The sequence below is a fragment of the Panthera onca genome, chromosome A3, assembly GCF_046562875.1.
Source record: "Panthera onca isolate mPanOnc1 chromosome A3, mPanOnc1 haplotype 2, whole genome shotgun sequence".
Lineage (NCBI taxonomy): Eukaryota > Metazoa > Chordata > Mammalia > Carnivora > Felidae > Panthera > Panthera onca.
In genome coordinates this window covers 92927198-92950449 of record NC_138341.1, presented here as the reverse complement: position 1 = coordinate 92950449, position 23252 = coordinate 92927198, and the positions used below count along the sequence as shown (strand labels likewise).

At 50.7% G+C, this 23252-nt stretch overlaps 1 protein-coding gene and 1 long non-coding RNA gene across 3 annotated transcripts; both read right to left on the bottom strand.

Moving 5' to 3' along the window:
* Positions 1–2110: 2110 nt before the first annotated feature.
* On the bottom strand, positions 2111–13758 carry LOC132664303 (uncharacterized). The gene is made up of 3 exons (XR_009603583.2): positions 13564–13758; positions 3988–4083; positions 2111–2837 (listed from the first exon to the last, which is right to left on the bottom strand). It is a non-coding gene; the product is annotated as an uncharacterized LOC132664303 (long non-coding RNA).
* Positions 13759–16336: 2578 nt separating this feature from the next.
* On the bottom strand, positions 16337–20714 carry FOXA2 (forkhead box A2). 2 transcript variants are annotated; one of them, XM_060610911.2, is made up of 3 exons: positions 20472–20714; positions 19345–19414; positions 16337–18357 (listed from the first exon to the last, which is right to left on the bottom strand). In XM_060610911.2, the coding sequence occupies exons 2-3, from the start codon at positions 19411–19413 to the stop codon at positions 17056–17058; spliced, it is 1371 nt and encodes a 456-aa protein (XP_060466894.1). In that variant the 5' UTR covers position 19414; positions 20472–20714; the 3' UTR covers positions 16337–17055. The 2 variants fall into 2 exon arrangements, with proteins under 2 accessions (XP_060466894.1, XP_060466886.1); XM_060610903.3 differs by lacking the exon at positions 20472–20714 and having other exon boundaries at positions 19345–19786.
* Positions 20715–23252: the final 2538 nt, after the last annotated feature.

Here is a 23252-nt window from a genome sequence, read left to right as displayed (position 1 = left end):
TAAATTCATAAGGGCAGGCTGGCTTGATATTACATCTGCCTTGGTATCATAAGCTACCTTATTTTCCCCTCAATAATTGCCTCATTTTCCCCTTCCAGTGTGTGCACAGCATCTTGAAAAATAACCAAATTGAACAGTGCTGTTGAACTCCATCAATGCCAAGAGACACAGTCACAAAGCCTCACTGTGTCCCTTTATACCAGACTTGATGGAGAAATAAGGAACCCATTTTACAGATGAGTAACTAAAATGTCATCCCTACCTTCCCCAGGCCTAGGGTAGGCATTTTGTTTAGTCTTTATAAAGGCCAACTGGGAATGCTTTTCAAAGCTGTTGGTTTTACTTTTGATTTTTGGTGGGCAGTGGAAGGGGGGAATAGGAACTGGATGAAATGTGACCCTAACTCAGAATCTCTTGCACAGGCTTCTAGAACCATCCACTTAACCTCAGAGAAGATTAAAAAAAACCCTCCTGCTGGCTCTCTGAATTGTCAACACCGAAATCCATTCAGAAGAGAGAGAGGGCTAGAAACAGAGCCAGGAGAGGGCTTTGCTATGCCCTAAAGATGCTGCAAACTTACCACAGTACTCACAAATGCCCTCAGGTGGTCCTAGATCAGGACCATTGTTTTTTCAAGAGGAAGAGAAAAATAACTGTCACTTATCTTTGGTGACAGTTTGGATAGTGAATCAAATTTTCATTTTAAACACACGTCACCGTGGAAAAATTACTGGATTATAATACTATAGAATGCTGGAGAGAGCCCAGGCATGCTGTGAAAGACCCATATAATTGCTTCTCTGTCTTCTGATCTACATCAAGTTGTTCCAAAAATTTTTCCAAATGGAGAAATAAATGAAAAATCTATAAAATGAAATTAACATTTGATCCATCACACGCTGCTTTTTGCACAGGGAACTTACAGGGAGGTGGATACGTGCTGCAACTTTTCTTGATTTGCAAATGCTTTAAACTTTATTCCTTAAGTATGAACTTATCATTTAACAATAAGAACATGAATACTTACTCATTTTTTTCTGCCATGTTACTGTACACAAAAGCACATAATACCAAAGAGGGAAACAAATTTCTTTTGAAGAAATATGAAAGCAGTTGTTCTGTTACACAATGTGAGTAATAATGGTTTTATGACAAATTCCTTTAAAATAGCACTTAGTATTCTGCCACAGATGGAGAGTCAGACCCTCTGCTTTTCACATGGCTCCAGGCTGCAATGGCAGCAACTGTGTCAAATGGGTTAATATAATGTGGGATCCATTAGAATCGAACAAGGTATTCAAATGTACTTTATTTTTTTCCCCTGAGAAATTCTACAAACTAGAGGTGTGGATTCACACAGCCTAACAGAGAGAAGTTACTTAGATCTCAATTAAGCCATGGTGTGTTTATTAAAAAGGAACTGTCCGTTCTCTGCCCAAATGACGAAATTCCTTGTTGAAAGCATCACTTAAAAGTTCAAAAGAAGTTATTTGTAGCCCAGCCCAGGAATGTGTTTTACTTTCCAATTTACTTACTCTTTTAAAATGGTTAATATTGGCTGTGGACTTGGTAGATAGATCAGGAAAAGCATCAGGGTATCTTTGCACACTGAAATTGTGAAACCAAAGAGTTTTTGTTTTTCTTTAGGGGTAAGGGACAGAGTGAATGGACAGTAGAAAATACACTGGGAGTCTTTTGACTTTGAGGAAAGATAGGCATCCATTTTCAAGGAATTTGAAGAGTGAGAATTCTGGTCCTGAAGAATTTCAATGCCAGCTTTCCTCGAAACTTAAGACTGGTTCAAATAGCAAATACCGAGGTACAATTTATTTACAGTTGTGAGTTTCTTTTTCCTATTGAGTAAGAAAATAATGAAATTAAGGAAGGTGAAGAGAAGAAGGAGGAGGAGGAGGAGGAGGAGGAGGAGGAGGAGGAGGAAGAGACCAAAGAGGAGGATGGGAGATGGGGGGAGGGGAGGAGGGGGAGGAGGAGGAAAGGGAGCAGATCATTAGATATTTTGCTTGACGTCACACGAAGTGATTTCCCATTAATGAAGATATATCGGATTTCACTAATTCAGATATTACTGTTCTAGATAAAAAGTCATGCCATGCCCCCAAACAGGCCTGAGTTGATATGAGATTTTATAAAGATTTTAGGTCACATAAGAGAACTTTCTGGAAACCTATGTCATGGCTGGGCGTGGAGTTAAATAATGTGCTTAATTCCATGTCTATTTTGAGCTAATTTATGTTTACAACTTTCTCCAATTTTTGCCCGCTTTCTGCTGCTCCTGTACGCACACACAGATGGTTACATTCTCATACTGGGCACCCAGAAGGTCACATGCTTTACATCAATGGCAATTAGTTCCCTTTTTAAAATGGAAAATGTCGTTAAGTTCTTGAATAATTCAAGAGTAGAGGTCACAATACAGTGTCCCTTTTGGGGGTCTTTATGGTGCAAATGGCAAAACAAGGCGATCCTATCAGTAAGAGTAGATCTAAGGTTTACAATGTAGCTCTATTTAGTGTGACAGGAAAATTAAATTACACGAGGCACTCATTCATTGTCACCCGTTAACAGGCTTGGGAAAATTGTGGATCCCCAGGGGGCAAATCACTGACAACGTTGGAGGCAAATAAAAATATTTCATTTTAATTGGCTGCTGTTTCCTTTGCTTGGTTTTGAAAATAACAAACATAAACACGCCCCGGACAACTCTCCTTGGAAATAGGATCCCGAATCTCCAAAACACGACCACAACTTATGGGCAGGTTTTAAACTCTGGGGAACATGGGTTGTTTTCTCAGCCATAGTTGAGCTAGTCTTGATCCCTGGAACGGAAATAAAGCTAGTGTTGATCCATGGAAAGGCAATAAAGAGGTAGGCTTCAAATATAAATTGGCTTCTGCTACTCTTCATCCCGCTCCTATCTGGGTTCGTAGGACTGGATTTACTGCATTTCTGCAACAGCCTCTGCCCTTCAAATCTACAAGGGCTGAGCTGGAGGTCCGGAGGGAGGACTGCGTGACGCGGAGGCCACCGGTTGTCTCTGCTCCCCATGGGAGAAAAAGCCAGACCACCCTTGGCCATCCCGGACCTGCCCAGTCTTGGGTGGATGGATGTTCAAACTAGAGGAAGGCAGGTTGGGGAGGGTGGGGAATGAATATCCTCGAGGGTCATCAAATGAGATGAAAGTTTTCCAAGGCCACGCCAGCACAACCTAACCATTGCCGGCATCCCCAGCGTCCCCACAGTCCCTATTAACTCTGTGGGCGCGCCTGCCTGGGTCCGGCTTCCACCCGACCTGGGTCCGGCTCCCACCCTTGACCCCAGGCCGGGTCCGCGCAGAGCGCCGGGGGCGGTTCCACCTGCATTTCCTGCTGCGCTACTAGGGCTCTGCGGGCTCTCTCCGAACGCGGCCGCATTTGGCATCTACTGGAGAACTGCTGGCGCGCTGGTTTTCTCCCAGGCTGGAGAGAAATGGGGGAGGGGCGGGAGAGGACTAAAGTTTGCAGCACCCAGGCGACTGGGGGTGAGATTGGCCCCATCTGATGGGTTGGCCTCTAAGCGTGTGTTTCCTGCGCTTTAGAACTTGGAAAAAGGCAAGAATGACCCGCCCCCGCACGCCCTGCCACCCCTGCTTATTACTTTTTAGACGTCTCAGTTCTAAAAAGTAGATTTTTGACACTTCCTTTTTTGGTCCTTCTCCATCAAGACCCTGGGAACTCCTGCGTTAGCGAAGCAAAGTGCCACGTTTCCATATTTCAGGCTTCCCCGACGTGGGAAAGCGCAACGAATGAGCGCGAAGGCTCCGGGGCTTGGCCCGCTTCTCCGCAGACCCAGCGGCCCGGTAGCCCCGGCTGCGCCGAGCGTGTGTTGGGCCGGGGCCCCTAGCTCCGCCGCCCGCCGCCCTCCCGGACCAGCGCCAGCAGCGCCCGCAGCGCATAGCTTGGGTGGCTTAGGCTCGGCAGCGGCACTTACAGGGAGAAGAACCTGGCAGCCTATGGTGTGGGGCTCATTTCGGAATGAGCAAAGCGGTGCCGCTCAGTTTCTGAAGCACGTCCGACTTTAGTGACACTAAGTGAAGGGAGACAATTTCTAAGAAAAAGTTCTATTTCAGTGTGATTGATGCCAAGGAGGAACGATTGATGGCTGAGCCTCAACACATTTCTAGTAGAATTAAAGAACAAATTTCATACGGCGGGGGAGTGTGGGTGGGGGGGGAATAGAAGGGAGCAATTTAGGGTTTTTCATTTTCTAAACGCTTCAATTTAAGCAAACACTTGGGGTCTCGAGGCCGCTGTAATTCCAAAGACAATTTTCCATGGTTTTAATTTGATTTGCATTTTTCAACTTTGATAATATTCAATTTCATGGCTGAATACACATGTAAACACTGTTAGGTCGTGTTTTTCGCCCCTTGCACCAAACATAATGTCGCTTGTCTCAGCCATGGGAGGTTACATATACCCTGTGTCCCAATATCTGCGAGTGTCTCCTGAATTATTTTTCAAAATTTAGCACGGCTTTGCCTGGGCTCCAGAGGTAGTGAACTATTACAAAATATCTAAACTACTTCCCAGGTGTGGGGGGATCTGCACAAACGTTGCACAAAGGAAAGAGGTAAATAGAACAAATCCCTCTTCTACATAGGATCTATTCTAACTCAGAAACATTTGAAATATATATTTTAACAGTCTTAATCCAAAAATGATAAATATATTTGCTACCCCCAGAAATGTTTTTAGTGTAAATTTCATAGCCAGAAAGCCAAACCTTGAGAAATACAAAGAAATCATCTTTGTAAGCAGAAATTTAATTAGCATCATTGAGCTATTTTATCAAGTATAAAATTTAGAGGCAGAAATGAAGTGGAATTGCATAATTAGCTTTCGTCATAGCCAGGCTGATATTTAACAAAATAGGACTATCGATAACAATGGAGCTAGAATACTGTGAACTGAAGAGTAACACAAGTGGTCGAGGGACCGGCAGTCTGTTATTCTTTCGTTTCCTCAGGACACAGAATAGACCGTACATTGTGCAGAGAAATAGTTGAGCCTCATGAAATATGCAGATGGTTGGCACAAAATAAATATATCAAAACCCAAAATGCATTTTATCCTCCTTCCCAAAATTGTACTAGGAAAAGGGAAGGGGAAAAGAAACGGCATACTTTATTGGTTTGTACCTTGTATAATAAAATAGCAATCTAATTGCAAGAGCTACCCCTTGTTTAAAAAAAAAAATATTTGCTTAATGTGCAAAATGTTGTGGAACTTTCGATCCACACTTTCGATAGTGGAATACATCCCTATCTTAAGTCCTAAGAATTTACACATTACTATATTTGTTTTCTCCACCACCACCACCCCCCCCCCCGATTTTTCTAATATTGGAGAGGTCACGGACAAAATTAGGGACTTTAAAAAATAAAAGATATTAGAATTTTGGCATCTTGGGAAGAATAGAACCAGGGATTAGATTTACAAGACTTTTAGAAAGCTTTCTGCTTGAGGCTGGCTAATATTGAAGACCTGTATTTTAAGTTGAGGTGATCTGATTTGAATTTTTTTTCATATGAAAGGCATTCTAAACAAATAAGAAAAGAATTCCATTTGAAATAGTACCAACTTAGGGGAAAAAAAGTTTCTTAATTTTTAAACACACATCCATTGCAGGCCCGTTGTGTCTAACACCTTCGGGGAAACTGTGCTTTATCATTTGACTCCTTTTTCTAAGAATTATTGAATTTTAAATGATCATTGTTTAGGATTTGCACTAATCTTTTATATTGTGATGACTGGCAATTATGTCTTTCTATTTATTTTACACAAATAGATGGCAGAGTGCGCACGTTCAACACAATCACTTCAGAGCAAACCTGCTCCCGCAGATAGAACTAAATGAAGGGGACCTAATTAAAACAAATGGTCTATTCAGAGAATGGCAAATTGTGGACAATAGGAAGCATCTTTCTCTTTTTCTACCAGTAATTGAGGCCTAAATGTGGGTCTTGCTAAGAACTGCAGAAGTTTGAGTATCAGAGTAGAGCTTGCCAATTTAATTCGCCTTTACCCCCAAAGAGATCTGTATCCAGGACCGTGTTGCCCAGCCCAGAAGCAGCGCCCCAGCATTGCAGACAGGGAATCCACCCCTCACCCTCAATTTTGTGCAGCTGGGTCTGAGCTGCAACAAGCTCATCAAAGACAACCCGGATCTCAGGGAAGCACTGGGGTGGGGGAAGGGAGGCCACAGAGGCCAAGTCCCTGGCAAGTCTTTTAGCCAGGTGGGGGCTTTCAGAGATGGCAGAGTAAGGGGCCCAAAGGCAAAACCCTTTCTCAAGAGCTTTCGCTACAGACTTAGGAACTCGGGAGACTGTGCCTTTTGGGAGAGATGTGAGTTCTTGGAGAAAGGTGTAGCACTCCCCTACAAAAGACTCAGCAGCTGGAGAGTTAGATGAGGGTGTTCTTAAAGGACCTTGGTCTGACTATCCCTTCCTGATTAACAGGAGCCTGTGGGAGAGGAGGAGTGTATGTGGTGTGTGTGTGTGTGTGTGTGTGTGTGTGTGTGTGTGTGACAGAGAGACAGAGAGAGAGAGAGAGCGAGAAAGAGAGGGATTCAGCTGAATGTAAGACAGAAATCCCGCAGTTACTTTTGGTTGTTTACTGAGCTACGACAAAATCTAAACAGCGCTTTCCACAATCAATGAAGGGATCGCCCTGGGTTCCAGAGTTGAGCTCCCTAAATGAGTCTGGCATTCTGATAACTTCAGGTTAGCACCTGAGATCAGCTCCTTCCCACTGCTCAATGCTGGCAAGAGATAGGGAAGCATCTTGTTCGTGAGCTCTGGGAAGGGAGAGGCAAGAGGGGGATTTAATTGTTTGGCTGCATGAATCGAAATGTCCTTTTAAAGCAAAGAAATCAAGAGAGATTGGCCTTTAATTGGCAAACTGCTGGTGGGAGGGGAGTGGTCATTAAATGGAGGATGGACAAAATATAGATTGGATGTCTGTCCCTACTTGTCCCCATAAACAGCCAGAAGATTGGATGACTGCCCTTTTTGGGCAGTCTCTAGGAAGCTCAGCACTCAACCTGAGAGTGGGTAACTGTCATTCTGGATGCATCGTCCCCCCTCAACCTAACATCGCAATTGTCCAGTTTGGTGTGAAAAGTATGGTTTAATCTAGAACTTTGTGTACTTCCAAGAGTCAGTTATTCCCATGCCCTACACATCATTTTGTGTGGCACTGGCCTTAGAATCCAGTTGTCCAGAGCCTCCCCACAAATCCCAAAATGGAAGATGCTAAGTATACAGGAAACCCCACACCACTAAAAACCATGGACACCCAGGGAACTTATCTTTCAGTAAGTGGAAAAGAAAAGGAGACCTCCAATCCAAGCCTGTGTCCAGGAGGGCCCTGTTCATTACACATTGTGTCCCCAGGGCCTGGCACAAGCAGGTATCAGCCAGCGTTCCCTGCACATCCATGTACCATGTGCAGCTCAGACGTGAAACTTGGCTGGGGTGTGCTCTCCTCTCAGACTGCAAGCCTACTGAGTGCTGGGTCACATCCTATCCTCCCTCTGTGACAGAAGCAGGCTGGTCCTCCTGGGCCAGCACCCGTTCAGTGGCAAACCTCTGAGGCAGGTGTTTATCTGGATCTGAATTTGTGTATATGTGGACAGCGGGGGCAGGGTGGGGGGAGGAATGCTGTGGGGGCTGGGGCCTTTTGCTGTTCTTGCAGCTGGTGCTGGGACGAGGGCAGCCCTGAAGCCCAGCTGTGGGCGGTGCGTGCATTCCAGCTGTGCTGTCACCTGTGCGGTTAGGCCACCAGGTGTGGGTCAGAGGGAGGTCAGAAGCAGGAGTCTCTCAGAACATTCCTGGCCTCTGCTCCAGAATTCTCAGTAAGGAATATGGCTGGCAGGCTACACCTCAAGAAGTAATTGGGCTATGTGCATTATTTAAGCCCGGATGCCAGGTCATTGTTTCTGCCCCTGACATTTTTCCCCCCTCTTCCCCGGCATTTTCTCTTTTTAATCACAGGCTGCTGATTCTCTCCCTTTCTCTTTCCCTCCAGCATTAAGCCAGCCGGCTACAGCAGCTTCAGTGGTGGTGCAGTTGTGGTCCAGTTCTGATTGAACCTCTGGCCAGCTTTGAGAAACCATCGTCACATAGGAATACACTGTGTTGCTCCAAAAGAGAAAATAAGAATCCAGCCTGATCCCAGACATAATGCATCCTAATCCCTTCTAGGATAGCAGGTGGAGTCTCCGCCATCCTTCTTCCTGAGATCTTCCTGTTTCTTATCATCTTTCTCCTAATATTCAGCCTCCCCTCTACCAACAACAGCCCACAGTGAAAAGTTAGGGGTTGTGGAGAAGGCAGGTTTCCTACTGCATTTGAATCAAAGAGGTCTCTGCCCCCCCCCACCCTACCCCCCCCCCCCGCCATAGGAGGCCAAAAGAAGTTGAAAAAAACATAGAATTGCAAGACTTGAGTTCGTTCAGTGGTGAGCTCTGAAATCTGAGCAGTTCCCTAACTTCTCTCCGCCCCAGGTCCACCTCCCATAAATTCTGTCATCTACCAGTAGGATGTGGGGAAGCTTAAATGAAGTCATGTTTATGAAGACACCTAGCACATTGTCTGGCACATGTGGGACCCTACTCAATGGTGGTTGAAGTGAATACAATTGTGATAAAGAAAAGAGGGGTAGGGACTTGGGGGGAGGGGCAGCGGGAGATGAGAAACACCAAGAAGGTAGAATGAAAGGCAAAAGTTTTGCCAAAAAAATGGACTCTTCTGCATAGAGGATGCATTTTCTCAGCTAACAAGCAGTTCAAGTTACAACTTCTGTGTGTGAACAGCTCAGTTCAATGTAATACAGAATCGCAGACTAAATGAAAAATATATAATGGATTGGTCTTTTTTTTGTTTGTTTTAAATTCCTTAGATTAGGCTTTAGAAGACAAAGCAAGCAGAAAGTTTGAGCAGATGGTTGCATATTTTTGTACCAGGGGGGTCCACATATTACATCCTGATTTGTCTCCATATAGAAGTTCTTATGATCCAGGTCCTGCCCTAGCTGACATGTCACCCTGTTCCTTCATGGAAAATGACACATAATCATCCTCTGCCCTTCCCAGTACTCCAGCCACCCACTTCATGCCTTAACTCTTCTCAAGCCTTCTCCAGACACTTCTCAGTATTATGTTTCCTCTTCCAATAATATGCTCTTAACATCCATGTCTTCAAATTAGGAATGTGTGTCCTTTTCACATGAGCAAAATTTTCCCAACAAAATCCACTGTATAATTACTTGTGCTTTGTGAAAAAAAGAACAGCTAATGAACTGAGATCGTCTTTCTAATGAAATAACAAGTCAAAACACACACACAATCTTATTTTGATTTGCTGGGGTCATTACCAACCCTGGTCCAAAAACCTTGCTGCTTACTCTTGAACTTTGTGTTTTTACTCTTTTCAGATAAATGAAACAATGGAAGAGCTGATTTACCTGTGAAGGAAGTCTGGTCCTCAACCACTTAAGCAAGCAGAAGCAGAACCCATTCTGCAAGGGGAACTAAACCACAGCAAAGGATCTCTCATTCCGAGGTTCTAACGGCATTGTACTCGAGCATTTCTTCACCCATGTCGGTGATGCTGAAATTTTCCCTCTCAGTTAATTTGATATGTTAAAGTTAAATAAATATGATGTTGCTCGAATGATGTCCTGACATCAGAGGGAATATTACTCCCTCTAATTAGCTTCAAGAGAGGAGTAAACCCCAGGCAGTTACTCTAATGAGAATGTGAGACCTCTAGTTTTGGATGAATGAAAGCAACTTAATTTGTATTGCTTCTTTTAGCATTCCCAGCTATCAGTTGTGTTATCTGACAGTAAAATATCCCTCCTTCTTTGGTGGTGGTGGGAGGGGGGATAGAAAAAGAAGGAGTAGGAGGGGCAAAAGAGGAAGAGGCAGGAGGAGGGGAAGAGTGTAAAGGGTAAGTAGTCAATGCCTTTTAATGGGAACCTGGTGAGGAGGACGGGGCATGTGTGACAGTGACATCTGACCAGTCCACATCTTGCTGGCAATGAGCTCAGAAATCTCAGGAACAATCACTGATGTGAAATATAGGCATGCCGTTGTGAGGATGTGCTGCTCTTTCCACCTGTGCAGGAGAGGGACTTGGGGGGGCCGCTTCTGCAGAGGATATACAAAGAATCTGGAATAAGCCCCAAGGGTGCAGGGGCTGAGGGGGAGGGGAGAATAGGAATCACCTCCAATCTGGCAATAGGGACCAGGACGGAATGACAGCTTGTAAAATAAGCCTCCATCAGTCTCCCAGGAGACAGCCGGCCTCAACTTGGGTGTTCCCCGCTTGTTAGCCTCAATCATAATTGGTCTCTCCTCCCATCCCACGTTGTTGGTTTTCTGTGTGTGGCTTTTGGTGTGAGCGTGTTAGGTCATCAACAAATACAATGGCGGGAGGGGGCAAGGGGGGACACACATGATTGTTTTAAAGAAGAAAGGAGAAAAAGGATAAGAGAGTGGGCAGGAAGGCTGTGAACAGAATGGGGAAGATGCCCCAGGATTTAGGCTTCCGAGGCAACCCCTGGAGAGCTCCGGGGTAGGGCGCTCCCTGGGAGTTTTGTCAATGGGAGAAGAAACCAAGCTTGCCTGGAGGTGGGGACCCCGCTGAGCTCCAGTGGGGACATATATCTATTCCGTGTAATTTGTGTTTGCTTGTCTCTGGAGGTGCCTGCAACATCCTGCCCATATCCGGTGAATCTCATCAAAAAGGAATTTTTCAAAAAATTCCAATCTTTGTGGAATGCCCTAGAAAGGCTGTAGGTCTGAAGTCAAAGGCCTAAAGCACAGCCCAGGGTCCTCTGGGGGCAACCAGGCACACAGGCACGTTCCAATCACCCTTTCTCCATCTCTCTATATGTTTAAAAAGTTTCTCCCAATGTCCTCATGATTTCTTCCCCCTCCACCCCTCATGTCTTCTATTCTCTTCTTAGAGGCAAACCGTTCCTGGGAGTTGAGGTTATGAGAAACTTGTGATCTGTAAAGCTGAGAGTGGTGCAGATACAGCACATGGTTTTTGCTCCAAGGAGGCATGTAAGGTTCTGAAACCTTGACAATTTATTTACTGTAAAACAAAAACAAAAACAAACAAACAAAAAACACCTTTGATGGGGGGGATAGGGAGCAGCAGAAACGTAATGAAATCAGTAGCAAACTTTGGGGAAATTTTCTCTTCTGTTTTCGTTTTTGTTTTAATTTCACTCCACCACCCCTTGGCTGGCCATGGTGCTGTGGCCAAGGCCGGTCTCCACAGTGTCCCTGACCCAGCAAAGGCATTTGGGGTCTGAAATCAAGCTCTTGTGCTACGACAGGGACAGCAAATTTGGGATGGTGCCTCTAAGGCGTGTGTGTTGGGCGCCTCTTCTGGGCGGCAGGACTTGGTACCTACAAGTCCGTGGGCATCAACCGGCACCCACTGTTCTGTGATGTCAGGCCCATGGTGGGTGGGGGGTCCTATTACCTCTTGCAGGGTGAAGATGCACTGCCTGAAAAGGTCCTGACGCTTTCTCTGAACGGTTCTGGTTTATACATTCCAGAAGACTTGTCCCGGCGCACCAGCCTTCAAAGCCGGCAGCCAGTACTTCCAGGCCCTTGATGCTTAGAAGGATGCGCTAGAAAACTAGTTACCCCGAGGTGCCTCCAGGAACCTTCTTGAGCAAACACCTGCCCCGTGCCCTATTAAGCCTCATGTTTAGCTTCTCCTCGCCCCACCCCCACATTAAAAGGCCCCAAAAACACTGAGGACCGGCTTTTCTTTATAAAGCCGGGAGAAGGCGGGCGATAAAGATCAGGCGTTTAAATTGGCCATTTGGAAGATTACATCTCTTCAACTAAGGTCTTTCTTTCAAAACTCGCACTGAATCGAGGGCCGTGGCTACTCCGCACCCGGCTCTTCAAGGCCGGGCACTTTTTCATTCGGCCGTGAGTGGGCTGGGCTGGGTGACCGGGCGCCATCAAAGGCCCGAGGGAAGGCCGTGGGGCGACACTCGTCTAATGACAAGTAATTGACGGATTCGAGGCCGCGCATTACCAGCGGAACGGGGAGGCATTAATTATTTAAAAACGATTAGCCTAGCCGTGTGTCCTGCAGGCGTTCCATCTTGTTTAGGGAAGATAACTAGCCGCCAGCCGGAACCGCGGCTTGGAGGGCGGCGGGTGCGCTCCCCAGGCGGCCTCCCGTGCGTGGACAAAGGTGCGCGGTCCCGGACGCCAGGGAAGGCGGGGAGGGGCACCCACACAGAGGTGCCCACATAACTGACCCTGCCAGTTACAGGGATCGATTCCGATTTCTGCCCCTTGGGTCCCGGGATCTGGTGACAGCGGGGAGGACGGAAAGAGCGCTTGTCTCCCCGCCTGGTGAAATACCTAGAAGTCTGCGCGGGCTTCAAACAAGGCGGGATGTCTAGCCCTTTAAAGTAAACACCTCCAGGGGAATGCTAATTTCAGGGGACACCTGGAAGATCCCAGAAGAAAGACGCCTTCTCAGTACCCCATACCCTGGCCTCGATACCCGACGATCCTGCAGTTACAACTGGCAGCTTTGGAACTTCTAGTTTTCCAAGCTGGTGCCTTCCCATAGGCGGGAGAAAGATGCAATTGGTTCTGTGTGGTCCTCCAAACTCCTCTCCTCCCGCACCGCAGCGCGCCCCTACCCGGGGCCAGCGTCTGGGAGAAGGAGGATTAATTGCCCGGTGGCGCGTTTCTCTCTCCACCCTTCCCCCGCTGGGCCCCGCTTGTAACCCCCGAGGCTCCCGAAACTGTCTGCAGCCGTGCGCTTCTGTGCGTAAAGGGCACCCGCCGCTTCTTGCAGCGAGAACGAAAATATACTCCTTTCTCGGGGAAGGCCCTGTCCCAATCCTGCTGCCTCGAGGCGTTGACCCCAATGCTGCCCGGTCTGTGGGCTTCTAGGGAAACGCCTAGACCAGACTAGAACCCCTGCGCGCCCGGGGAAGGCGGGGAGGGCTTCGCCACTCTCGGGCCTCTGCCGATGCAGCCACGGGATACCAGCACGCCGTTTTCCGCTGCCTCCACCCCTGACTCTGGGGCCAAGGGCGTTCCCCCATCCCCTACCCCCTCACTGTCCTTGGGAAACGCGCGTCCGTCGGATCGAATCCTCACCCCGGATGGGCTGCAGGAGCCTGTAGTGGCTTCCCGTAGCTTCGGGGCCCCAACCCAACTCTATGTGCTCAGAGCCCAGATTGAGTCTGTTTGCAGCTCTTCGCCCCGTCGTCCACCCACACTCTGTATTCTCAGAAATCCCCGCACAAATAGGCCACCTTCCAAACTCCAGGGTCTTCACCGACTTAGCTTCTCATTCTCTACCTCCCCACCCCCAACCCCTAGCGTCGGGGCCCTTGGAAAGGAAAGGGGCTGGCTGGGGGAGGGGAGGCGCGCGGAGGGGAATGGGGGGCGGACGCTGCCCAGGGGACCCGGGCGCGGCCCCCGAGTGGGCGCGCTCCCTACCTGTGGTGCGGCGGGCTGGCGGGCGGCGGAGCGTCCAGCGCTCGAAGGGAGGTGGCCGACTGCTCTGAGCCGAGGCATCTCCGCATTTATTTGAGCTCAAACCGAGCGACTGTTGACTTTAGCACACAAAGCAAAGATTTCACTGCCCGCTAGTTTAAAAATGAATATTTTACCAAGATATCGATCAGCGTTATAAAATTCAGTTAAGTACAATGGGATCCTAGCAAAAAAAAAAAAAAAAAAAAAAAAAAGAATAATAAAGGAGGGGGAGGCAATATAATATCTGTGCAAATTTGCTGAAGTGTGACGTGGCATGGAAAGTTTACCCTCCTGGAATTCGGATCTAGAATGTTTTTTTCGGTTGTTTACTGACTTTGTTTATTCACAGATCACGGTTGCTTAAACCGGCGCGCGGATGGCGCAGGGAAAAGGAAGAAAAAGAGAGGGAGGCAAAAAGAAACGCCGCACCCTACTATACTTAGAGTTGGGGAAAGCGGGCGGAGGACACTGTGTGAGCTAGCGAGCCTGGAGCCCGGCTGGGGGAGGGGTCTGAAGCGGGGTGGGGGTGTGTGTGAAAGACCCAAGTAGCGCAGAAAAGCCTCCGAAAGCTCCCGCTCCCCGACATCCTTTTTATGTATTCGGACAGAACTATATCTTATCGGCCGGGATCAGTGGAGGGGGGAGCACTAAGTAGTTTAAAACGACCCTCACACAATGGGCGTGCGATACGAAACATAGCAGGTTAGGGCAGCGCTTTCAGCCTCCATTGTCCCCCACTCGGCCCCCGGCCCTGCCTCTGGGCTCCTTCGCCACGGGAGCCTTTTATGTGATAATGAAACACATTTCAGGCCGAGCTCACGACGTGTGTGTCCTTGCCAGGGGGAGAGACGGGCCTGATTGCTGGCTGCGGCCTCCGGATCCCCCCCCCACCCCGCCCCAATTTCTCTTCCTTGTGTTCCTCGGGACAATGTGGCATGTTAAAAAGGGATTTGGAGACGGGGGGGGGGGGTGCAAGGGGAGGGCAAACCCACCTCAAGCGCGTGGGAAGGCCAGAGTTTGAGGGAACAGAGACCCTGCAAGGTGGCAGAGGGCGAAGGGAGGTGGTGGTGGTGGGGGGACCTCAGGGTTGGGGCGAACCTGGGACATTCCACGTTTGGATGGTCAACAAGACCAAAAAATTGGTCCCTGAAAACAGGGCCCTGGGCTGTAAAACTTTGAGACAAAAAATCCCTACTTCAGAAGCCAGCAGAGAGTAATCACCCACCGACCGTAAGCTAGCTGTGCCTGGTATGTCCCTAAGTCTGCAGGGGACACTGGATCCTGCCTTCGCTTGGCCAGCTTGTAGGCGCGCACATGCCCCAGGCAAAGCCAAAGCCGGGTCCCCTTTGAGCCCCCCAGGCTGCGTTTCACCTGTGGGGTTTCCACTTGGGTTGGCTGCCTATTTAGGGCCATCTGTGGGGAGATACAGCAAGATTTGTAGGAATTTATTCTGGGCCTTTCTTTATACTTTTGGATTTTCTTTTAAGGCTCACAAAACACCTCTTCATCCCCTTGGCTCTGTAATCCTGGCTTGCCATGTTGGGCTAACTGGATGCTGTCCAAAGGTGTGGGTTTTTGGGGAAGGAAGGAGGGGTAAGCACATCTGCAAACCCTGGGATCTCACCACTGGCCAGGATCATTTGACAAGCGGGGCAAGATATCCCCCCCCCCCCTTACCTGAGGGTCATCCCCCAAAATACCTTATTTTAAAAGGGAGATTTGGACCATTATCCGGAGAGATTCCTGTAAACACCAATATCAGGAGAAAGTCTGTTTCTCCAGATGAGGTGCCAGAAGGGGTGGTCCCAGAGGCCTCACTGCTCTCATGCTACAGCTAAGTCTACCAAGGCCATGCAGAACACCTAAGTGAAGAAGAAGGGTGGGATAGGGTCCTGGTGTGTAGACAGAAGCTTGAGGCCGTAGGATCCAGGCAGTTCCAATTCCATAGGAGGGTAAAAGGGGTGCTAGAGACACAGAGATGAAAGAGCTGAGCCAGGAATTTGCAAATCCAATCTGGGTGCACTGACTTGAAGGGAGGCCTAAGATTGGAAATAGAGTAAAAACATGTAAAATCTCGGCCTCTCCCCAGAGAAGTCAGCTCGCTGGGGCCGAACAGACATCAGCATTGCATCTTCACATGGCCTTGATGGGAAATTAAGATATGTAGTTTTGTCCTGAGTTTAAAGATACAGCTGCATCAAACACAGGGAATGGTCCACCTGAGATCTTTGTGTTTCATTGTGTGTAAAGATAAACTGAAAATTCCAAAACTAATCATAAACAATATTGAGTTCTATTTCCTGATGTGCTTGCTGAAGTGTTTAGGGGTAAGTGCACTGATGTCTGAAATTTACTTTGAAATGCGTCTAGATCTATGGCCATAACACCCTGAACGGTGCCTGATCTCCTCTGAAATGCATTTAGAAAAAATAATCTGAATGGACCAATCGAGGTGTCGATAGCTGAACAGATATGTGACATAACAAGTACAGCGAGACAATAGGATCTGGGCAATGGGTACGTGTGTGTTTTCTGTCTGTCCAACTTCAGCATGTCTGAAAGTTTTAATAATAAAATGTTAAAACAGCAACCACCATGGCCCCTCCCTTCACCAAAATAAAATAAAACCTGCAACCAGTCAGGATCTCTTTCCCCCTATTTTTAAGTAATTTCTGGACCTGTTTAATTTTTAAGTCAGGCAAAGGGAAAAAAAAAATTTTGAAGATTCAAAGGGTAAAACTGGCAATAACACTTTAATATAGATTTGTGGAACTCTGGCCCTTCCAGCCAGAACACACATTTATAAGCCATAAATAAAACACGCAGAAACCATAAATTAATCAGACCCGAGACCTGGATTTCACCGTGTCAAGAATGGGAATGCATTTTTTTTCTTGGTCATTTACAACAGACCCTTACATAATTTTTTTTTTCTTTTTGAACAATAATACAACTTTGCTTCTCTGTTAAAACTACATGGTTTTACACTGAGTCACTCACAAAAGTTTGTGGGATTTTTTTTGTTTTTGTTTTTGTTTTTTTTTTTGTTTGTTTTTTAATCAAGTAAGACTTCCCTGCAACAGCAGCAATGGAGGAATAAAGACAACAACAACAACAAAAAATCAGAACTTGCAAATGCTTAAAGAAGCAGGTGTCTACACAGTAGTTGAAACCGGAGGCTCTTTTCACTTTTCTTTCTCTTTTTTCCCCCCTCTTTTTGACTTTTTATTGTTTTGCCTTCCCTCCTTATATAGAATAATAGGTATCAGTGTGGCCCATCTGTTTGGGAGGGAAGAGCTGTTTGGGAGGGAAGGTGAGGGGAGACTGCTGTCCTTGGGATGGGGAGTAATGGAGTTCTTCTCCCGTGGCTCTCTCCAACACCCCTTCCTCAAATTCTCCCCACTTTCTCTCTCTCTTGTCCTTGTCCCCGGCTAGCTGGCTTCAGCCTTCTTCTTAAGAAGAGTTCATTATGGGCCTGGAGTACACCCCCTGGTAGTAGGAGGTGTCTGCGGCCAGGGGCGAGGCATCCAGGCCCGCTTTGTTCGTGACCGGACCCATGGCCAGGCTACCCGGCATAGGGGAACCGTAGCCAGGGTAGTGCATCACCTGTTCGTAGGCTTTGAGGTCCATTTTGTGGGGCTGGTGGTGATGGTGGCTGTGGTGGTGCTGCTGCTCCGAGGACATGAGGTTGTTGATGGAGAAGGGGTGGTTGAAGGCGTAGTGGTGCTCCGGCTTTAGATGGGCTTCGGGTGGCAGGCCTGGGTGATGGGGAGGGCCCAGCAGGTGGGCCGCCTGCTGCTGCTGCCCGGGCGAGGGCGCCGGTTCCGGGGGGCTCAGGGCCGCAGCCGGCGTCCCCTTCAGCTCCCCCAAGGCCCCTCGCTTGTGCTCCTGGCACGGGGAGGCGCTCGAGTGGGGCGACTCGGTGCCCGCCGGAGTCTCGGAGGCCGGCCCGGCGGCCTCCCCGAGCTGACCCTGCGAGGTCTGGGCCCCGGAGGCCGCCTTCTTGCCGCCTCCCGTGGCGCCTGCGGCTTCCTTCAGGGCCAGCTGCTTCTCGCACTTGAAGCGCTTCTGGCGGCGCAGGTAGCAGCCGTTTTCGAACATGTTGCCCGAGTCGGGGTGGAGGGTCCAGAAGGAGCCCTTGCCGGGCTTGTCGGGCGAGCGGGGCACCTTGAGGAAGCAGTCGTTGAAGGACAGCGAGTGGCGGATAGAGTTCTGCCAGCGCTGCTGGTTCTGCCGGTAGAAGGGGAAGAGGTCCATGATCCACTGGTAGATCTCGCTCAGCGTCAGCATCTTGTTGGGGCTCTGCTGGATGGCCATGGTGATGAGCGAGATGTAGGAGTAGGGCGGCTTGGCGTGCGTGTAGCTGCGCCGGTACGTCTTGGGGTCGCGCGCGCGGCTCAGGCCCGCCTGCCCGTACATGGGGCTCATGGAGTTCATGTTGGCGTAAGGGGTCAGGCCGCCCATGGCTCCGGCCGCCTGCCCCCCGAGCGGGCTCAGACTGGGACTCAGGTGCGGCCCCATGCCCGCCACGCCGGCCGCCCCGGCCGAGCCGCCCATGCTAGCCATGGCGCCCGCCCCGGGGGACATACCGGCCAGGGACGGGCTCATGCCCGCGCCCACGTACGACGACATGTTCATGGAGCCGGCACTCATGTTGCCCGAGCCGCTGCCCATGGCGGCCGCGGACATGCTCATGTACGTGTTCATGCCGTTCATCCCCAGGCCGGCGTTCATGTTGCTCACCGAGGAGTAGCCCTGCGGACACAGCCCGAGGAGGGAGGCGCACAGCGTTAGCACCGCGGCTTGAGCGTGCCCTGACCTCCCACCCACCGGGCCAGCCCAGGCCCCCGCCTCCGGGGAGGCCTCTGGGGAGTCCTTCCCTTGCCGGGTCCCGGCCCCAAACACCCAGTGCGTTTCACTCGGAGCGCGCCGGGATCGCCCTCGAGAAGGTGGCGGGCAGGCTGCTGCTGTTTGCGTGTGGCGGGATCCTAGCCCTTCTACGCCTTGCTCAGATTCTAAAACAAGGGTCCCCCGGAGCACCCCTAGGCCAGGCACCCCAAATGCATCTCCTCTCCCCAACTCTCCAGCCAGCATACCGAACCGGCGCCGCGGTCTCGGACGCCACCTCCGACCCTAGCGAACAACCTGTGGGTCACAGCCTAGAACGCCCCAGCGGCCTCAAGCGGGGTTTGTCCCAGGGTTCATCCTTCCTCCCGGGATCCCATCCTTGGCCTCAGGGGAACCGAAACCCAGTGCCTGCGCAGAGTTTGGGGCCAGCTGGAGGCACTGAGTGGAGGGACAGGGAGGGTACACGCGGCTAAGCTTTGCAGCCACAAACTTTCGTTCTCTTTGTCCCTAGTCTTTGAATCTGCCTCTACCTCAACCCCCAATTCCTACCAACCTTCTCCTCTTCAGCTCCCCACCCCCTCGCCGGCCGACCTCCCACCCCTCCCCAGCCGCGCGCTGCCAAACATAACTCTGTTAGGATAGTGCGTGGCTCGGCCACGAAGAGGATTTGGAGGCGCCGCAAGTCAATATTTGATCACAAAGTTAATATTATCTCAAGGCTAACAGTGTGTCGTATAAAAAAGAGACCCATTTGAGTCGAAAGAGGGTGGAAAAGGCGGCTGCCCAGAGCGGCTGGGGGTGGGGGGCGGATGCCGGCAAAGGAAGCTGTCCTGAGGTTGGTGAACTGAGCGAACTCCGCCACCCCACTTCCCCCTGGAAAAGGCGAGTGCCTACCTCGGGCTCGGCATAGTAGCTGCTCCAGTCAGACGGCTCGTGCCCTTCCATCTTCACCGCTCCCAGCATACTGGAAGCCGAGTGCATGGCAGTTTAAAATTTAACAGCCACAACAAACGATCAGCAATCACCCCCCACCCCCACCCTCTTTAAAAAAAAAAAAAAAAAAAAGCCAAGGCACCGTCCCCTCCCTCCCTCTCTCGCGCTCCCTCTCTCCGGCTCCACTCCCTCTCTTTTCCTTGGCCGGCCGGAGGCGGTAGTTGGAATGGGCGGGAGGGGTAAGGCTCAGGAGGAGGGGGCCGAGGATGGGAGGAGGCCCGGATCGGAGCCCCGCTGCAGGGAGCGCCTGCCGCCGGCCGCCGCCGCGCTCGCGGGCTGTCGGGCGGAGGCCGAGGTTGGCAGTGCCGAGCTGCCCAGAGGCGGCGGGAAGCGCGAGGCGCGGGGGCGAGTGGGGGGGGGGGGGGGTGGAGAGAGGGGAGGAGGAGGAAGAGAGGAGGAGGAGGAGGAGGTGGAGGAGGTGGAGGAGGAGGAGGAGGAGGAGGAGGAGGAGGAGGAGGAGTGGACCGCGGAGCGGACAAGTGCCGCAGTGACGTGGGCGGCTGGTGATATAGCGCGGCGCGCCGGCGCGGGCCTCCAATCCCCAGACCCGGGGCAGCCCATTTGAATAATCAGCTCACACCTAGGTGAGAGGGAGACTCCGCCGGCGCCGGCACCTGCCCCTCGGCGCCCGGCACCCGCCCCACTGCAGCCGCGCCCCGCACCGGTACAGGGCTAGGCGAGCGGGCGAGTGGGCGCACAGACTTTCTACTCCAGCCCCCTTTCCCCCCCCCCCCACCCCCGAGCCCTCGGGGAGTGCCCGTGGGAGGAGGGACCTGGGAGGAAGCCACCCCGGAGCGGCCCAGCGCTCTGACCCCCGCCGGGTCCCATAGAGCCCGGCTCCTGTTGCGCCTGTCGAAGGGCGCGCCGGGCCTCAGCGCCCCATTGCCCCTCTGCAGAGCCTTAGAAATGCCGCATTTACTCATCTCGGGTTTCTTCGCTCTCAGTGTTCCATTCCCTGTCAAAACGACAAGACGGTGACAGAGCCAATTTGCAAAGCGCTGTCGTATTTAGAAAAACTGTGTACACACCTTGAACTCGCCTGCCGCTGCTCCTGGGAGGCCCCTCCCTGTTACAGTTAAGACTTGGAGCGGCTCCGGAAGGCGCGCGGGGTGCGCCTGGTCCGGCAGTCTCGGCTTTTGCCTCTTCGGAGCCCAGCCTCCGGCGACAGACAGAGGGGCGGCTGGCGGGCAAGAGCACTGTCGGATCGCCTAGCGCAGGGCGCACGCGGCCCCGCCAACTTCAGTCGACGGTTGGGTGACTGCTATTTGTCTCTGACATTCAGGACTCCGTGTTTCAAGGTTACTTTGCAGTCACAACCGAGGTGCCCACAGCATTTCGTAACTAAAACAAACAGGGCAGGAGGTTGAGGTTGAGGCGGGAGGAGAGAGGGGAATAAAGGAATCAATAATGGGACACATGGAATTTACTTCAGGGAGGGTCTCTGTTTTCTCGAAGGGCTGTTTTATAAGAATTAGACGCCTCAAAACCATATACTTGCTTTTTATTTTTCCTCCAGCTTCTGGGTTCAGATTATCATCTGTCCACGGCCAGCCACCAACACCCCAGTGAGCCCAGATTGCAGGGGTTGTGTATTACAGGTGTTTGATGTGGACTTCTTTTCTTGGTTCTGAAAACAGGCTGGGCCATGAGGATCCAATCCTGTGCCCCCCCCCCCCCCCCATTAAAGGTAAAGAACAAATAGGAAATAGTGGTTATCTGGCCTACCTGTCCAGAGTGATGGGTAATGGTGTCAGAAGACAGGGGCGAGGTGGCAGGCACAGAGCTGAGCACTGAAAATGGAAGGGCTGGGTGAGTGTCAGGCTAGAAGGCCAGCAAGGAAGGACAGTCCGTGTAGGGAAGCCACTCCTTCCCTCTACCCAGGTAATTTAGGCCTGCATAGCTTTGAACCAGATACAACTGAGGGCAGCACCTTTTGTGCTGAACCATGCAAATGGTTTTACCAATTTATAGTGAGAGGGTTAATGAACCCACTGAGCGACTGTAGGGGGTGGGGGAAGAGCAGGATACCCCAAAGCCAAAGTCTGCATTGCTTTGAAAGCCCTGAGCAGCGCTAAGGGATACCGGGAGGGGCAGGCTGGCCCAGTGCACCAGGGAAGTGTGTCATGGGGTGTATGCACATTTAGTGTAGGTGTGCGGTGGGGAGCCAAAGGGACCAGATCCCCAGCATTTCTCACCGGGTCTCAGAGCATGAGGGAGCAATGTGACCGTTCTGCCCAAAGCTTGGGAAAGAGGGGTGCACACTGGCACTCAAAAGATAAGTTATTTGTTTTTTCAAAGCTCTCTGCATAGGCTCAGGGCAGAAATGCAGGCGCGCACACACACGCACACGCACGCACATGCACACACACACACACACATCCCAAAACACAGTCAACCCCACTCCCCACGGGGCGCTTCTCATGTCCAATAGAAAAGTGACGCCCAGACAAACCTCCGAAACGATGACAAACAGCTTTCTCGTGTGTATGGAAGTGAACATTCTAGTTAACCTAATCTGTGCGTGTATGTGTTCCACTTCCCTTTTTCTTTTTACTACTGGTCGAAAATATGGTTCTAGAAATTATTCCACGAGCAAAAGGAGCTAGTGGCACGGAGAGAGAAGGTCCTCTGGAGGAAAGGGAACTACCTTCCTAAAGAGCGAACCTTGCAAGTTCTTGCCACAGTTGGTGGGCGGGATCCCGGCTTACCCAGGAACACACGGCACTGGCTTCCGCAGTGACAGGGCGCCCCCTATCCGCCGCGCAGTCCTCGGGCCCGACCCGAACCCTCTTAACCCCCGGAGTCCTAACCCCGAAACCCGGGAACTCGAATGCCCCGGCATCTTTCCCGGCCTCTCCGACACGGGGATGGCATTTCTTTGGAGTTCCCGAGGTTCTGCGCAAACCCAGACCGCCTCCTGCCGGTCGGGTCGGACCTGCGGGTCTGGCACCCTCCCTGAGCGCACCGCCGTTCCGAGGAAGGCGAGGGCGGGCTGCAGTGCCCTTAGGCAGCTTGGAGCCGGGCACAGGCGGCTGCGAGGAAGCAGGAACGTTCACAAAGCTTGGGGTTCGCTTTGCGTCTCCGGCGCGGAGCTCTTTGGAGGCGCTACTTCCCCTGCACACTCATGCTCCTCCCCGGCAGCTTCGGTTTCTAAAGGTTTATTCAGAGCGTCTGGCACGAAAGCCTCAGGCTGGAATGCTGTAAATTGCTCCAGGAGCTTCTCTCCAGGAAAAAAGTTCGCGGGTAACTCGGGTTGAGAACAGATGTTTTCCCTGATACCCCCTTAGTTTAAACCCCTAGGACTGAGATGGGCAAATTTTTCCTTTGCCCGTGTCCTCCCCGTTTCCCATTCTTTTCGTTCGGTGCTGCCCGGTTTCCGTATAAAGCCGCCTGATAACAGACGACTGTGCTTGGGGTTAGCATGCTGTTTTTATTCTGGATGCTGCCCCAGCGGATATGACTTGGGCTCAAATCTGGGCCTCCGCTTCTCCTACATTCCTCTAGCAAAACCCCTTTCACCAGGGAACTCTCTCTGGGATATGAAACTAGCCCTTGGGGGAAGGGGATATCAATAAACAGAGTTCAACTTCCCTAAGAAATAACCTGTAAAATAACAGGGGCGGGGTGGTGGTGGTGGTGGTGGTGGTGAAGGGTGGCATTCAGCTCCTCCATACTCCAATTCCTGAAGTCCTGCACAGAATAAATGTCCAGGGCAGGCCTTGCTTTAGGGCATTATCAGGCAGATCTGCAGATGAGATTAAGACAGAGAAGATGGAAAGGTGACTTAGGGAAGTCTTGTGAAAATACAC